The sequence below is a fragment of the Triturus cristatus genome, chromosome 1_2, assembly GCF_964204655.1.
Source record: "Triturus cristatus chromosome 1_2, aTriCri1.1, whole genome shotgun sequence".
Lineage (NCBI taxonomy): Eukaryota > Metazoa > Chordata > Amphibia > Caudata > Salamandridae > Triturus > Triturus cristatus.
The window spans coordinates 1,118,801,879-1,118,820,269 of NC_140580.1; the positions used below are offsets into that span (position 1 = coordinate 1,118,801,879).

Sequence of the window (18,391 nt, forward strand, 5' to 3'; positions counted from 1 at the left end):
AGCTTCTGCATTGGCGGGGGTCAGGTTGCATTGCGGTTCAGTCCTTCTATCTGTTGTCTTCTTTACCCTGCCAACTGCCGAGATTAGTTCCTTATTCGGGGGCTTGAAAGTACCTCCTGTGGGGGCTGTCTTGCTGCCCCCTTTTCCCCCACGAGTAGCGTCCTTAACACTGCTGCCGGTTTCCGCCTGCCGTTTCGGGCGAACGGGCATCTTGACACAAAGTAGTGGCGGCAGCGGTAATCCAGCAAGAAAGTAGTAAAGGGAGATCGGGCGTAGGCTCAGTAAGTTTTTAAGGCTAAACCAGTGCTCAGGAAGTAACAAAAACCACCTTCGAACCTCCTTAGTAAATACGGGCCAGTTCTCCAGCTTCATGGGGCCAATTTTATCCCGTTTAAAGCATTAAACCATATCAATCCAGATGAGGGATGGTCGGCGACTGCTCTCTACAGCCCTTCCGCGGCCATCTTGCCCCCAGGGTACATTCTCATTACACCTAGACAGTGGTTGGTAAGGTGGCTCATGCGCCTCCAAGTTCTAAACGCAGAAAATAACACATCTTCCCCCTTATAATCAAAACTAAAGCAAACTCAAAATACAAAATGCGTAGAAACATGATGACCAGATAATGCATATCCGTAAATAATATCACCGGATAAAGTTGCACAGAAGAAACTGTAACAAACCAAGAATATTGGCAATCTGGTTAAAACTAGTACTTTACACTTTTAATAACACCAAGATCCTGAACCGGAAAGAAAACAGCAAGGACCCAAGACTTAACAATCATTTGAAATGCAATAGGTCTCGCATTTACACGGGTTTAAGCTATTGGCATTGTAAATCACAATGCCTTTTATTTATGTTTTAAAAACAAAAATACAAGGCATTCTCATTTGCAATGTCAATAGCTCAAATTTGCGTCAATGCGAGACCTATTGCATTGCAAATGCTTGTTCTACTTTTGTGCCTATTGGGGAGTTTATAGGCTTGCTATACAAATTTAAAATTGTAAGTAAGACGTAGTATAACTATGTCTTCATCCATGCTTAACTTTACCTAAAACATGGATCCACAAAGAATCCTATGGGGTTTACAAATAGTAGGCAAAGAGGCACCGGCACAACTTGGCTGCAAATTTCACTTCTGGTTGCCTAGGATAACAATCGCACATGTCGAAAATAAGTTACATAAATTTCCGATGTTGAAAATCTACTTGTGGGTATTTCTGATGTCGGACATTGCCACTTGTCCCATCATTCTAACTGGCCTTGTGATATGCTGAGGCCAGGAGTGAACTCTTTTTAAAAAAAAAAAAAAAAGAAAAAAAAAAAATAGAAATGACTTGCAGAAAAAATCTCCAATAGATTTTCTGCAACACAAAATCAACACACAGTGGAAGATGGCCACCACCACTTTGTCTGGCATAGCAAAGGGTGTGATAATTCTCCTGACATTTTGTTGAACATTTGCTCCTTACAAGGGTTTTTGGTGCTCCTTTACCTTTTACCTCTGCTGGATTGGAGTGAGGCTCAGTCAGTATCTGCTGAGGTCAGCTAGTGCAACTGCATGTGTCCTGTGGAAGCAGTGCGAGTTGTACTGTATAACGGTTTGTGCTGCTGCAGGGTGGCAGAAAATATAACCAGTATTGGCAGAGCCAATAGGTCTCTCCTATGAGAGCTATTGACCTTGCCAATGTTTTGTAGCCAGATGCTTTGCAGTGTGGTTAAGACTAATCTAAAAAAATGTTAACATGCATACATGGCTAATGCTTTTTTTTATTTATGAAATGCATTAGCGTTGGATGCATCATAGTTGTTTTTATTATTATTTTTAGCCATGCTGCTGTACTACATAGCTACAAAGCTTGCCAAAGTCAGCAATGCCATCTTGTATAGCAAGAACAAAAGGCAATGGTAGAACCAGTAGTCTCAAAGGCGAAACCTATTGGCTTTGCCAATGCTTGTTGATTTGACTGTGCTATGATTGTTAAAAAAGATAATCTTGCTATTGCTGTGATTAACTGCCCCATTAAAATGACAGTAATCTGTTTTTGCCAGCAAGATGCATTCAACATATCCTATAGACTGTTTTCGTTAACCGTTTTTCCAAAGAAGACCTCTTGTGTCTCCCATCTTGATATGTTTGGAAATTTTACTCAAAGTGCCTTGATTACTGGGTTTGATTCGTTCTTTATCATGCTGTTGTTGAAACAGGCGCAGCTACTTGGTTATTTTAATTTTTTATGTGCAGAAGAAACAGCTTGCAGCTTAAATTTTAGGTTACATTAAGAGCCAAACTTTATCAATGGAAAAATGTTGGTGAATTCAGATTGGATCTTGCCTTCTTTACTTCCCAGTGAAGTATGTTATTTATTGTGACTATACTTGCAATAAATATTTTTTATGGAAATGAAAATGTGTTTGTTTTCTTTCAGGGCTGTGTTGCTGGTTTCCTTGATATTGTCATTGGTGGGCGTGCTGTGGAAACTCCTCCCCTCTCCTCTGTAAACCTTCTTGAAGGTTTAAGTAGGACTGTGGTCTACATGACCTACAACCATCTTTTTAATTTGGTGAGTATTTGCCCTCATTTTCCTTGCTGCATGGAATAGCACCGGATTAATGGAGAATTTAATGATAATGTTACACAAGGTGTTGCTTTACTTACTGAGCAATTAGATGAGTATGTTTTTGAGTAGAAATTCTTTTGCATTCGAAAAGCCTACACTTAGTGCATATTTAAAAGCTGTAATGTTATCCTATGGGAGGAAGTACCAGTACGGCGTTCAGGTACAGTACAGCCACTTACGGGACCATTCTCCTGGCCTTAAGGTGAGTGGTGGGCAAGATCCTAGGCAGCACAAGTAATACACAGCCAGCAGCACTAGGGCGGCCGAGTGCAGGGGTGCAAAACAGCATCAGGCGCCCAATGTTAGTCTATAGGATTGGTCTTTGCGTAAAGAGGCTGAAGGCTTGGACTGGGAGACCAGTTGGGCTGAACCAACATGGGGGATCCACGGGTGCAGAGTCAGGTATTCGTACCAGGAGCAGTCGGGGTAGAGGGGTCTCGTGAACAGAGGCTGCAGACGACGTTGGGGAGTTCACGAGGGGTGAAACCACAGTGGACTCTGGAGGGCTGAGGAACAACGTACGCCCACTTCAACTTGGGCTTGCAGCGATGGGTGCAGTGGTGTCCGTAGGCATTGGATTTTCACTGTCTTGGAGTCGTCACAGGAGGTCTCTTTGGGTGCCTGCAGGGAAGCAGATCCACCTCTTCACAGGAGTTCTTGGTTCCTGGGTGAAATGCTGCTAGACCTGAGAAGATAACTTGTGTGTTTTTTAATAGTCATGATCTACCCTATCTAAAATGGACCATTTTATCTAATTGAGCTGTTGAAAAATTAGTTTGTTCTGTGAATTTGAATAGCCCACAGAATAAACCTTTTGTCAGAACAACTTACATGATCGATTAGCATGACGACTCCAAAATAATTTTCAAAATGCATTTTTAATGGTTATATGATGTACGAACTAGGTGTGCTTTATTGCATTGATTGTTGCAGAGGCAGAATGTAGAGAAAAGGCAGTATGTCCTGGCCTGGCTTGATTTCATTGACTGCAGTAAATTAGTTAACATGCATGGATTTAAAATATATCTAAAGCCCATTTCAGAATATTTAAGGAAAGTTACCAGTTCACATATGTCTTGCAGCTGCACAGATCCCTTGAGCCTATGTTCAGAAATCTGAGGCAGTTTGGGCCGGCTAGAAGTCGAAATCTGAAATGCCCAGTTATTGGCATTATAATGTTGCACTGATTAATGAATCTGTGTGCTCAGATTACATTTTAGGTTTACTACTTCCATTGCTTGTTTATTTTTCACATTACCCTCTTTTCACAATAGTATCCAACAATTCCCATATTATTGGTAGGATTATTCTCCTATGTCAGTGGCTTTATTAATGCATTTTGCATTTGTCTTCTCCATGCCTGTTGGGAGGTTGTTGTAGGTCTTTCCTGGCCTTTGGTGTTTCTTGTGGTTTTCTTGGATATGAAACTATGTTCCAAACTACCCACAATTCTGGGCAATTTAACCAGTTTAAAAAATATATATATTGCATGGTGCCACAAATCTGTCACATTTGGTACAGACCAACCATATAGATCAGGAACATTTTTGACAATCTACAGAAAAAATACAAAAGAAATGACATTGGAAAGCAATATTTACAGATGACACGACCACCCAGTTCCCAAGACTGTCACCACAACTACCATTCTAATCAGTCCCACTCATCCGTGTGTCTCCATCTAAAGACCATGGTCTAGCTGGGTATAAACAGTTTTTAAGTCAGGCTTATTCCTTTCTGGCTTCCCTTGCACAGTTTGTCCACTATGATTGCAGAAATAGGCACTCAAACCTATCTGCTTCCCAAGAGACTTGCAACTGAAGGGTGGGAGTGGAATTAATTCAGAAGCAACCACTTGCACATCTAGTTTACAATCTGAAAAAAAGAGATATAAAAGCAGTGTTACAATCATTTAGGGCTCCGCTTTTTCTTGACCGTGAAGAAATTCAAGATGATAACTTGGGCTCCAATTCAATCATACTTTTAGCTAAGGAATTGGCTATAAAGACTGGAAGTTCAAGGCTGAGATACGTTAAGAACTGTGTATAAGGACTCTGCTACGGGTCTGATCCTGAGATCTCTTTCTGGTGAGGTAGTGAGGCACCATGATCTGCAAACCTCCCCAACCATGTGATATGTGCACTCAGTTCTCCTGTGGTGCAAGTAATTATGGGGGGGGAAGGAGAAAGCACTGGGCCATTTGACCATTTTACCCCTAATACCAGAACATCTCATTAAGCCAGAGGAAGTTGTCAATGTTCAGGTAAGGAGCACCTTGCACCCTTTGCAGAGTAAACCCTCTTATGCTCTGTGGAGTGTGTTGTCAAGCTAGCTCCCCATCTGGAAGGTCAGTCCCAAGCCTTCACTGCACCGTGGGATAACCTCTCCTTATCATGGTGCTGCAGCCATGTTGCTGAGAGGTTGAGTAGCCTTCAGCTTTGGCATGAGTAAAGGGACACACTCATTTTTGTCTTGAGACTTGCCCCAGTAAATAGCGCTTAGCTCATCCTTTGGGTCAACTCTGTTAAAGCCTCATCCTGATGAAATACTAGCCAATCTCGTTACTCCTTCTGCACCCTCATTCAAGCCATTTTGATGGTCTGTGCAGCACTTACATTTATCCGGATAAGGGGACAAGTCTACCCTGTAGTGGGAAATCTGTTTACAAAGAAAGGGAAAGAAAGAAAAGCTTAGGTCTCCTATGTTTTGACATAATGCCAGCTTATTTGTCCTCCGTGCAGAAGGGGATTAGGAGAAGCAGGGACTCTGAGAGACACCAACTCTGCGGAGTCTGCCTGTCAGGCCACCTGATCACAAAATTCTTGTTGGGAAGTTGACCGGCACTGGGGGTATTTCAGACCAGGCACATAACCTGTCTTTTCCCTTCTGTTTTGGCTAAGTAGAACTGACCTCCCTGGTGTGATTGCATGATCTGAAAGAAACACCTAGTGATTACCTTAGTCCTTACCATAGAATATCCCCAGGCGTCAGACTGGATCCGGAGAGTTTTCGTCAGCAGTACCCCTGCGTGTCGGTAGGTGGCGTTGTGCGGTTTCGCGTCCGTTGTTGGCGTTGTGGTCACTGAATTGACGTCATGGGTGCTACTTAGAGGCCGCCCACGCGTGTTAACGTCAGTTCTTTCATTTTCCGTGTCAGCAAGCACAGTTCCGGGAAGAGCAGGTACCCCCAGTCATTTTTTTTTTTGACTGACTTTTTGAGGCTTTTTGTCTTCGTTTTTTCATCAAGTCTTCGACTCCTGGTGCTGTTAGGATGCCCAGTTTTAAGTCCTGTGAGGACTGACACCGCATTATGTTGGTAACGGACCCACACAAGTGTGTCTTTTCTGCCTGGGGCGCGACCACGACCCCAAGCTGTGCCCCGATTGCCGTGCCATGACGCCGAAGTCTTTCGGTCCCGAAAGCTGCTGGCGGCTCTGGCCCCAGTGCCGGCTCTGACCCCAGTGCCGCAGGACCCCCATGAATCCAGGCCTAGATCCCGGTTGACGCCGGTTGACCTCGTAACACCTTCACCGAATTCGACCCCACCGGCACCACTTCCGACGTCGCCCGCTCCTCGGGACGATGTCTGCCCCGGTTTCAGCCCTGAAGGGGACGCGGCATCGGGGCGGCATCGATCGATGCCGTTCTCCACGTTGCTCGGGGATTTCTATCCCCTTGTCCCTGCTCCTTATTTTAGGCCTGTAGAACGGCCTGAGGAAGAAGGGAAGGACTGGGAGGGGTCCGAGGACCCTCTAGCAGTTGATTGCGAGTCCGAACAGGGCTGGGCATAGGAGTTGGGGGAAGCCAGTGGTCGGGATACCTCACCAGACCTTAGCATGCGGTCTCCTTAGCAAGTTATGCTGTGGTGTTGCGTAGGGTGGCCGAGGCTCTACACCTCGTGCTCCTTACTGTGGCCGTCAGGACTAACCTCCTGACAGAAGTGCTTCAGCCGGCAGCTACTTCTGCAGAGCCGCTGCTCCCCTTCATCGGAGCACTTTCCGACGTTCTTTTGGGCACCTGGTCCAGGCCCACCACAGGGGATCCTGTGCATAGGAACGTGGCCCAATGCCATCGCCCGGCTCCGGGTGACTCCATTTTCTTCTCCCAACACCCCACCCCTGAGAGCTTGGTTGTCCAAGCCTCTGCTTCCCCAACCGCCTTCACTTCCGCACCACCGGATAGGGAATCCAAGAAACTGAATCAGTTCGGAAAGAAGATTTTTTCTTCCGCCAGTTCTGCGCTGCGGTCCGTGAACACTGCACTCCCACTTTCTGTGGGATACGGTGGCGCAAGTGCTGCCTCAGTGTCCGGAGGAGGCCCGGACAGCTCTCTCCCAGGCTGTTGCAGAGGGGAGGGACGAAGCTAAGTTCATGATTTGTTGTGGCCTAGACACCACCGACTCACTGGGCAGGTCGATTGCAACCACGGTGGTGGTCAGACGCCATGCCTGGTTGAGGACAACTGGATTTTCGGGGGATGTCCAAAGCACACTTATGGACATGCATTTTGATGGCCGTCGCCTCTTCGGTGACAAAGCAGACCGTGCGTTGGAGCGGTTTAAGGACTCACGGGCTACGGCCAAGTCCTTGGGACTCTCTGCAGTCCGCCCTCCTCCGCCTTCTGCTTTTCGCTCCTTTCGTGGCACCGGAATGGGCACCCACAGCAATCTCAACAGAGCCTGCTCAGCATCAATCCCTCTGCAAACGCGGGTCCCGCTGTGGCGGACCAGGGGGCCAGCGGGTGGGTCAGTCCACCTCCACCCCGGCCACTAGTGCCTCCAAACCTTCCTAGTCAGAACTTTCAGGCCCATCAAATGTGGATGGCAGGCTTCGCCATCACCTCCCCCACTGGCACACCATCACATCGGGCACGTGTGTTTTGGAGATAGTCCAAAGGGGCTACTCCCTCCCCTTCGAGACTACTCCTACAGCCATGCCACCTCGGTACCACCGCATGTCGGGGGATCACTTGGTGCTTCTTCAGCAGGGAGTTTCGGCCCTCTTGGCCAAGGGGGCCATCGAGTGCGTTCCGACACCAGAAGTAGGTCTTGGTTGTTATTCCCACTACTTTCTGGTGCCATAGAAGGACAAAGGCCTGCGTCCTATCTTACACCTCCGGAACGTCAATCACTTCCTCCGCAAAGAGAAGTTCAAGATGCTCACTTTGGCTCAGGTCTTGTCTGCTCTCGACCCACAAGACTGGATGGTGGCGCTGGACTCACAGGATGCTTATTTCCACATCCCGGTCCTGCGGGCCCATCGGCGCTACCTGCGGTTCACGGTAGGCCACGAGCATTTTCAGCGCACTGTGCTCCCTTTTGGCCTTACCAGCGCCCCTCCGGTGTTCAAGAAAGTGATGGTGGTGGTCGCAGCTCATCTGCGCAGATCAGGGGTTTCAGTCTTCCCCTACCTCGATGACTGGTTGTTGAAGGCATGCTCGCCCCAGACGGTCGTCTTCCACCTCCAAACTACGGCCGACCTCCTGCATTTGCTGGGGTTCTCCATCAACGTGCCGAAGTCGCACCTGATTCCCTCTCAGAAGCTCCTCTTCATTGGAGCGGTTCTGGACACGGCGCAGTTTCAGGTCTATCCTCCCGAACAGCGAGTCTGGGATATTCGGGCTCCGATTCCGATCTTTCAGCCCTTGTCCCAGGTTTCGGTCAGTGTGACCCTGAGGCTTCTGGGCCTCATGGCCTCCTGCATCCTGCTGATCATGCCAGATGGAATATGCGGGCTCTGCAGGGGGACCTGAAGTTTCAGTGGGCGCAGCATCAGGGGAACCTGTCCGATCACGTCCAGATCTCGGAGGGCACTGCACAACTGTTAGTGGTGGCTCACGAACCGGCATTGGGTCGATGGCAGATCCCTCTCCCTTCCCCAACCGGAGTTTACAGTGGTGACGGATGCGTCCCTCCTGGGATGGGGCGGCCACATGGTAGAGGCGGAGCTCAGAGGCCTCTGGTTTCCGGCGGAGTCCAAGCTCCATATCAACCTTTTTGGAGCTTCGGGCGATCCGACTTGCACTGAAGGCATTCCTTCTCTCTGTCAAGGGGAGAGTAGTGCAGGTGTTCACGGACAACACCACCGCCATGTGGTACTGCAACAAGCAAGGCGGGGTGGGGTCGTGGACCCTCTGTCAAGAGGCTCTGCGCCTAAGGACATGGCTGAACATCAGGGCGTTTTCCGGGTGGTTCAACACCTGGCAGATTCTCTGAACGCCAGGGTGGACGAACTCAGCCGCAGGTGCTTGATGGATCACGAATGGCGTCCTCATTCGGAGGTGGCGCAAGGTCTCTTTCAGCAGTGGGGAGAGCCTTGGTTAGATCTATACGCCACCGAAAAGAACGCGCAATGTCATCAGTTCTGCGCGTTGGAATTTCCAAGGCGGCACTCGCTCGACAACGCTTTTTGTCGTGAGTGGAGTTGCAGTCTGTTGTTCGCCTTTCTGCCTATACCACTTCTTCCCAGAGTGCTGAAGAAGATCAGGCGCGACCGGGCACAAGTCATCCTTGTGACCCAGAGTGGGCTCGAAGAGTATGGTATCCCGAGCTATTCAGTATGAGCATCGATCCCCCGATCCGACTGCCTCTTCGGGAGGATCTTCTGTCGCAGTAGCAGGGGACGGTCCTCCACCCAAACCTGTCCATCCTCCATCTCTTTGTGTGGGGATTGAGCAGCGGCAGTTGATTCCTTTCGACTTGCCTCCTGAAGTTTGTCATTCTGGCAGCCAGGCGTCCCTCCACTAAAGTGGTGTATGCCTGCAGGTGGAACAAGTTTGTGGCATGGTGCACAGCAAAGGCTGTGGATCCTTTTTCCGCCCCTCTTTCGGAGGTCCTTTTGTTACTTCTTTCTTTGGCCCAGCAGGGCTCTGCTGTGGGCACTATCAAAGGTTATTTTTCTGCCATTTCGGCCTTTCTCAGGCTTCCTGATCAGCCCTCTCTTTTCAAGTCCCTGGTTGTAAACCTCCTTTTCTGTCAGTCCATCCGGACAAGGTTGTGCTCAGGCCCGTCTTTCTTTTTTGCCAAAAGTTGTTACGCCTTTCACATTGGGCAGACCATTACCTTGCCCACCTTCTTTCCGCCACCTGATCCTTCCAGAGAGGAAGAGAGGCTCCACCGTCTGGACCCAAAACGTGCGCTCTCATTTTATCTCAACCGCACACAACAGTTTTGGGTGGATGACTTTGTTGGCTACGTTGGCACCAAGAAAGGTCGGGCGGTACACAATCGGACTATCTCCTGCTGGGTCGTCTTGGGTATCAAAGCCTGTTACTCTTTGGCTAAAAAAGAGCCTTGCTGGGGCTGCATGCTCATTCCACTAGAGCAACTGCAGCCACTACTGCATTGGGACGTGGTGTCATCCTGCAAGACATCTGTTAGGCAGCCACGTGGGCCTCGCTGCACACGTTTACTAAGCATTATTGCCTAGACAGCCAAGTCTGGAGAGACGGCTTCTTTGGCTGTTCTGTTCTCCGGGACTTCCTGGTGTGATCTTGGTTCGCAGACCCACCACCCGGGTTGGTATTGCTGGGGTATCTATTCTACGGTAAGGAATCTATCACTGTGTTTCTTTCAGATGAACAAGTTACTTACCTTCGGTAACGATATATCTGTAAAACATTTGTAGTGATAGATTCCTTCTCAACAAAAAAGGAGAGGGGGGGGACCAAGAGCTAATTCTGGTCCAATGTCCCTGCTCCAACGTAAACTATTAAATCAATAAGGGCATTGTTCCGAGTCGGAGTTGAAAAAATATTTATATACACCTGCTCAACGAAGAGATAGAAAGATCAGAGAGTAGAAAGGGAGACGAGGAGAGAATGGAAGGGCGAGAAAGAGAAAGACAGAGAGGTATCCCCGGTATCAAGGATCCAGTCCCGAAGGGGAGGGCTCGATCTTGCCTCTTAATTGCCCTCACACACCCGAAGGATGCCATGCTTCATCATCTAGCTTTTTTGCTCCTAGTCGGGCCGGCGCTGCAATGCCCGACGGTCCCCGGAAGGGTCTCTTTCGCGGAGATCTTTTAAAGAGAAAAGCTGATAGGTGAATGCGAGTGTGTGGGGTAAAGAGGGGGATCCCAAAAAACTGATGCTTACGTGCGTGCAAAGGTATGTGGATAAAATTACCTAGGGGTGTCCAGATAGGGTTATTTAATGTTGTGTGACCCCTGGTAGGATTAAAGACCCGGAGGTCAGTAAGTTACTAATGGGCGCAATGTGCCCGTGTAACTCAAAATAAGGTGACATGTTTCACCCCTGATCGTCGACTCTTGCTCGCATCCTTGTTGTCGTTTACATTTGGAATGTTTGTCTTGTTTTCAATGTGGTATAATTCATGCTCTACTCATTCTTTGACCCACCATGTGACTGATTGGGACACTATTTTATGGATGGCAGTCAGGGGTATGGACAGTTCTTGCCATGCGTCACTAGACACGCAACTATAACCCCTCTTTTTTATCTGTTTGTCTCCTTCCCCTTCACCCTTCCCGCTTCCCTTCCCTTCTTATGTATCCTTACCAGGTATCACAAGCCGTGGGTCGTTCTAATGAACAACACTTAGACATATACCGCTCATTAGGCCATTGAACCTCGCGGTCTCCACCCAAGCACACCTTTACACTCACGCGGGTTACCTTACCTAACCCGGAACCCCCACCAACACCGTGCACAACTATCCACAAAAGCTAGGTCCTGAAGAAACGCCATCTATCTTTTTAGGCTAAGCAGGCGTGAAACATGTCAACCTTATTTTGAGTTACACAGGCACATTGCACCCATTAGTAACTTACTGACCTCCGGGTCTTTTATCCTACCAGGGATCACACAACATTAAATAACCCTATCTGGACACCCCTAGGTAATTTTATCCACATACCTTTGCACGCACGTATGTTATGTTATGTTAACGGGTCTTGTAAAGCGCCTGGTTACACTAGGAACAGTGTGTCCCCGCGCTGCGGTGGGGCAGCAAAGCAGAAACTCGGTCTATTTGTGGGGGAATAGGAGAGTCTTTAGCTTCTTCCTAAAAATACCTTCAGCTGGTTCTAATCGGAGGCACACAGGTAGTTTATTCCAGGCTTGAGCCGCCAAGAGTCGGAAAGAACGGCCCCCCATTCTGGCTCTTTTTATCATGGGGACACATAGTAGGCCCAGTCCCTCAGATCTGAGGCGACGGGTGGGATTGTAGGGAGTGAGAAGGTTACGCAGGTAGGTAGAAGCTGTCCCCTGCAAAATGCGGTGGCACACACATAATGCCTTAAAACGGGCTCGTTCCCGGATAGGGAGCCAATGTAGAGAGGCTAGAGCCGGTTTAGAGGGAGCTCTCCTGGGGCGCTTCAGGACTAAACGGGCCGCTGCGTTCTGGACGCATTGAAGTCTTTGGGTGCACCTTTCTGTAGCCCCCAGAAGGAGGACGTTGCCATAGTCAAGACGGGAAGTCACAAGTGCATGGACCATGGTCTTCCTGGCCGCAGAGGGCAATATATCAAGGGTTTTCCTGAGATTTTTTAGTACTCCGTAGCAAGTGCCAGCAACCCGCCTAGTATGGTAATCAAACGAGAGGTGAGTGTCAATCCAGACCCCAAGGTTTTTAGCTTGGACACAAGGTATGGGGGTGGGTCCCAAATCTTGCGGCCACCACGCAGATGACCAGACAGAGGGGGCTTTCCCCACTATCAACACCTCAGTCTTATTGCCATTGAGTTTTAAGCAGTTGATATCCATCCAGGCTGCAAGTTCCTGGAGGCAAGCCACCAAGTTGGGAGCTGATGATTGTTGGTCTTGAGTCAAGGACACCACCAACTGGGTGTCATCGGCATAAGACACCACTCCGATCCCAAAACCTTCAGCAATCTCGGTCAGGGGAGCCACGTATAGATTAAAGAGGGTGGGGCTTAAAATTGAGCCCTGAGGGACTCCCTGCTGCAGTGCCATCACTTTGGAATAGAATTTCCCCTGCCTCACCTGGAAGTTACGGTTGTTTAAGAAAGAAATGAGCCAGTCCAAGGCCTTCCCAGACACACCTCCCTTCTTCAGACGATCGGCCAGAATCTTGTGGGCCACAGTATCAAAGGCCGCACTGAGGTCGAGCAGGATCAGGGCGACAGTCTGGCCCGCGTCCACAAATTGCCGGATGGTCTCAGTGGCCAGGAGAAGGGCGGATTCTGTCGAATGACATGAGCGGAAGCCCGACTGGGTTGGATGGAGAAGGTGGGAATTCTCAATGTGTGTCGTGAGCTGCCGGTTGACCACTTTCTCTGCAATCTTAGCAAAGTAAGGGAGCAGAGAGATGGGTCGTAGATTCTCAAGGCGATCAAGGCCCAGGTGCGGTTTTTTGGGGAGGGGGAGAACGACTGCCTCCTTCCAACGACGAGGGACAGTGCTGGTCTTAAATGAGATCTCCAGGAGGTACCTAATAAAGGGTTCCAGAGCTTCTAAGCATCCCTCAAGTTTTCTTGGGGAGGCCTGGTCTTTGGGAGACCCTGACTTAACACTCCGACAGATTTTTATCAGAGTTTCCGAGGAGGGAATTGAGAAGTTCTCAAGCTTTTCCTCCTGTGCAACAATAGTATGGCGAGAGGTAACCCATCTGTCTTGGTCAGCCAGAGCCACATCAGGAAAAGAAGAGTAGATATTAGTTACCTTCTCGGAGAAGAATTCCGCTATTTGGTTGCAACGTTCGGTTGAGCCTACAACAGGCACTGCTCTTGAGTCTATAGAGAATCTCTCTATAGACCCTGAATAATTCTCTTGTGGAATTTTCTGCAGACCTGATACTTTCTTGGTAGTGTTCAGCCTTGGTTTTCCTGATAAGCCTATGATAGGCTTTCAGCGTTGTTTTGTATTCATTTTTCCCTTGCGTAGAGAAGTTCATCCTCCATAATCTTTCTAGGCGTTTACACTCTGTTTTGGCAACTCTGAGAGTATTATTAAACCAAGGAGCAGATTTTTTAAGTCTGGTTGGAGTTTTACATGTCCATGGGGCAGTTATATTAAGGGCTTCTTTTATCCTCCCGTCCAGTTCAAGACAAGCGCTATCAGCGTCCTTAGCTTCGGGCGGGCCCCCTCTTAGGAGGGCACTCTTGAACTTGACTGGGGAAAAGCCAGCCCACTTCCGACATGTTATATCCTCCAATAAGTGTTCTTTCACCTTCGGAGTGGGGGTCCGAAGCTTGAAAGGGACTAAAAAGTGGTCCGTCCAGATCATAGGGAGGGGAGTGCTGACTACCACCTCCTCCCAATTGGTAAAGATAGGGTCAAGCAAGTGACCCTTCTGATGGGTAGGGCCCGTGACACTGATTTGGAGTTGAAGTGACGCTAGGTCCTGGCGCAAAGTTTGTGCCATTGTACAGCCGGCATCCTCTAGGTGTAGATTGAGATCGCCTAGCACAATAAGCTTACTATAACGGAGAGCGGGTAGGGTGAGGTATTCAATCAGACTTGAGACAAACCGGGATGAATACCCCGTGGGCCTGTATGCCAGGAGACCTTTAATGATACACCTGCTATCCGTCGTGATAGTAAATAGACCGGCCTCACAGTCAGTAATGGAAATAGGCTCAAGTGTGCATTGAATATCATGTTTAAAAATAATGGCCACGCCGCCACCCCTACCAGAGTTCCTATCAATGTGGTTAATAGAATACCCGACTGGCAGAGCTTCGAGGAGTTCAGGAGAAGCGTCGTCATCCAGCCAGGTTTCGGTGAGAAACATAATATCGACCTGATTGTCAGTCAAGAGGTCATGAATCTCTAGTCTGTGTTTCTTGAGAGAGCGGCAATTGAGGAGGCCGCAAGTAAGGGAGGGTGGGTCCATCTTACCCTCGGACGAGGTGGTGAATTTAAAAGGACAGTGACTACAGGCTCTAGTTAGGCTGTCAACATACATAGAATGAGTGCAGGTATCAGCAGATTTAGGGCGAAGAGCACGGAGGCTGTGACTATTGTATCGTACTACCCTACTGAAACTACCAGGGGGACTGGCCCCGGACCCCGTACGGCCGCGGACGGGCGCAGACGGGCTTGCCTTAGGCGCGCCAGCGGCGCGCCCGCGGCGCGGGCGCCGGAGCATGCGCATTCAGCCTCCCCACTGCCTGAGTGACCCGGAATTGCCTTGCCCTGACTTTCTCCGCCCTCCGCACAAAGGTAATAGTTACCGCGTCGGACCGGGGCGGGAAGGAGGAGGAAGGAGCAAAGGCACACGAGTCCCCAGGTGAGCAGCCCCACACGTAACCATCAGTTTTTTTGGATCCCCCTCTTTACCCCACACACTCGCATTCACCTATCGGCTTTTCTCTTTAAAAGATCTCCGCGAAAGAGACCCTTCGGGAGACCGTCGGGCATTGCAGCGCCGGCCCGACGAGGAGCAAAAAAGCTCGATGATGAAGCATGACATCCTTCGGGGGGTGTGAGGGCAATTAAGAGGCGAGATTGAGCCCTCCCCTTCGGGACTGGATCCTTGATACCGGGGATACCTCTCTGTCTCTTTCTCTTTCTCTTTCTCTCCTTTCCATTCTCTCCTAGTCTCCCTTTCTACTCTCTGATCTTTCTATCTCTTCGTTGAGCAGGTGTATATAAATATTTTTTCACCTCCGACTCTGAACAATGTCCTCATTGATTTAATAGTGATAGATTCCTTACCGCCCCACTCATCCTCCCCATTCCGCAAACTGATTTCTAGGGTTGTCATCCCTTTCAGGGCCCTAGTTTCAATGCACCAGTGGTCAGTATCTTGCATGGCTCTGTGTTCCTGGCACAGAAAGTCATGTACAAAACCAATGTCAGCGCGCGTGGGCAGCGTCTAAGTAGCGCCCGCAACGTCATCTCTGTGACCACGACGCCAACAACGAATGTGGAGCCGTGCAACGCCACCTACCGAATCTGGGCACTGTTAACGAAAATTTTCCGGATCCAGTCTGACGCCTGGGGATATTCTACGGTAAGAAATCTATCACTACTAATGTTTCTTACAGATGTATCGTTACCGAAGGTAAGTAACTTGTACCTCTGGTCTTCCTGGAGACTCCGTTGGCACCATGGCACTGTCTTAAGAAATTTCACTCCACTTTTCCCCAGACTGTACCTCTCAAGAAAAGTAGACTCCACTGCATACAAGTTAGATGTCTGACCCATCAGACCCAGAATCAATTCTCTATGGAGATATCTGTTGCCTCTCAACTCTCTTTCAACACAAGCACATATTTTGCCATCATGCCATCCAACATCCTTTGTTCACATCTTTTCGTGGATGCTGTAAGCCCGTAGCAGGAGGCCAGGAAACCAACTTCTCTACTGACTTCTCTACTTTTGATGCATAAGGTACAGCTCCCTATGCCAGAGAACATTCAATTTGAGATGTGTGACTGTTCATAGACCTGCCCATATCAAGATATGCTGCCCTCGCCCTAGCACTCCCTTTCATGCATCATATTACTTTATTTACTTTAATATTGCCTTATTGTTTGACGGTGCAATGCATTTAATTACCTGTGCACTGTATAAATAAACTTGAAAATTGCATCCTATTACTTTTTTCTCTGAATGCTGGTTTTGTGGAGGATGATAACTTTTATGATATGCTAGCTGAGCCTGATACGGATCCTGATGATCCTCCTACCTGCCTGTTCCTTTAAAACATAGAAATATTAATGATGGAGTTGTCGTTTGGCCTCCATGTTACCACCACCTAAGCAAATGTGACCTTTTTTTTGTTTTTCTACATCAATGACTTGTGGCCGGATTCAGTTCATAGAAGTTGGTCAGCGATTCAACCAGATGACTATTAAAGCAGAAACAACTTGACTCCTGATAGACACACACGTAAAAATGATAAAATAGCCCAAGGCCAATTACATCAGGTATCCTAGCGACGAAATAGGGAGGGCATGTCAGCTTATAAATCAGGGTGGCTCATTAGATATAATGCAAGCTGGACCCAGAGGTCCTTAGGCCGGGATGATTCAGGCAGCTCCTCTGCATAGATTTCCAGCTGTTCCCTACAGTAGAACAAATCCCTTCGCACCCCAACATTGCGCCACAGCTCGCTTAGCCATTAATGTAGCCACAGCAACCAGCCTCCTATTACAGGGTTTCAGACGTCACATTACCCAACAAGCATAACTCGGGTATACACCTCACCCGTTCCAATACAATGTTCGTCAATACACTTACAACTTTAGACCAAAAGGTAGCTATCCCTGTACAGAGCCAAGAGATGTAGAAAAGCAGCGTCTGCTTGCCCACATCGCACACAACAATCCGTATCTCGCAAACCAAATTTCCGCAGCTGCACAGGGGTATAATAAAGTTGGTGTGAAAATTTGAAGTGTATAATTACCTGTAAGTCGCCCAGTCAGTTTGCAACAATAGTGCCAATGGTCCACGGACAGCACATTTCCCTAGGACTGCATTCCATTTCTCATATGAGGGATGCACCTCATATTCCCGCTCGTGTAGAGATGCAGTGTAGAGTTTAGTAATCAGTCCTTTACGATCCGCTCCCGCGAGCACGGCCTGCAGTGCTCACAGTGTCTGAGGCTCAGTAGGGAAGGCAGGATATACATCCCTGATGGCTTGATGAACCCGCACATACGTGAAGCACGGCATGGCACCACGTGGCCGGCCCGCCTGCACGCACGTCTGGCAGCGAACAGAACTGGCCTTGTTTGTAAAAGTTCACCATTCGCGTTACCCCGGTTGCTTGCAACGTGGTCTGTGCCAAACGCTCTTGCACAGCAGATATACCGGGATGTGCTGCGATCGGCAATTTGGGGACATAAAGATAGGGTAGCTTCGCTCGTTGCGCCAGTGTCTGCCAGGCCCAAGCGGTGCACTGCACTGTACTGGATTGATTTCCATCCGGGGACCTCCATTCCCGCCCGAGAGAGCCGCCGCCACCAGTGATAGAGGGAGTATTGCGTCTGCCTCAATCACAGTATGAGGGAGAAAGCATTGTGGGAAGAACCAATAATGCGCAAACTGTGCTTAAGCGCACAGGTGATAAAGGCGCATATCTGGAGCCTCAAAGCCGCCACGCTCAAAAGGTTGTACTAAGGTGTCCCAGCTGTAGCAAGGTTTTTTGCCCCCCCAAATGAATGACAAGAGGGCCGTCTGTAATGCCTGGAATGCAGATATATTCAAGCGGATAGGAATATTCACAAATAAACATAATCATTTTGGCAATATAACTATTTTAATCACAGCTATGCGATCTGCAAGCGAGAGCGGCAGGCGAGCCCACCTCTCCGCCTTCTCAGTGAGGTGTGCGCCCGTAATTCATGGATATTACTTGAGCCGGGTCTGTGTGCAACCAGATCCCTATGTACTTCACCGGATCTTGGGTCCAGGACAAGGGAAAGTCCATTTCAAATTCACAGGTACCCGCTGTCTAGGGGAATACTGTTGACTTGGTCCAGTTTATCCCCAAACCAGAGAAGCCTTCAAACTTGACGTATTCTTGCAGCAGTTCTGGGAGGTAGGTCGCGGGTTCACGGACTTATAACATGTTATTCGCATTAAGCGAGACAACAAGTGGCTGTTGTCGGAAGCGCAGCGCCGCCGAGGCATGTAACTGATGCAGCTTGCAAGTGGGCGGTTCCAATGCCAACGCAAAAAGCATTGGCAACAGGGGGCCTCCCTGCCTCGTGCCTCTGCCTATGGGAAACGCCAAAAACACCCGACCATTTACACGAACCCTGGCAGCAGGTTCGGTGTACAGGACCCTGATCCATTGCAAAAAGAACGGGGGAAACCCATCCTTGTGAGAACA

General features: G+C 48.8%; 1 protein-coding gene across 18 annotated transcripts in view; it reads left to right on the forward strand.

Annotated features, from left to right (window-relative positions):
* Positions 1–18,391, forward strand: part of GAPVD1 (GTPase activating protein and VPS9 domains 1) — a 486,206-nt gene that overhangs the window by 148,592 nt on the left and 319,223 nt on the right. For all 18 annotated transcript variants that reach the window (XM_085613786.1, XM_085613788.1, XM_085613789.1 and 15 more), the window contains exon 5: positions 2,435–2,569. In XM_085613786.1, coding sequence (XP_085469912.1) covers positions 2,435–2,569 — 135 coding nt within the window. The remainder of the gene's footprint in view (positions 1–2,434; positions 2,570–18,391) is intronic.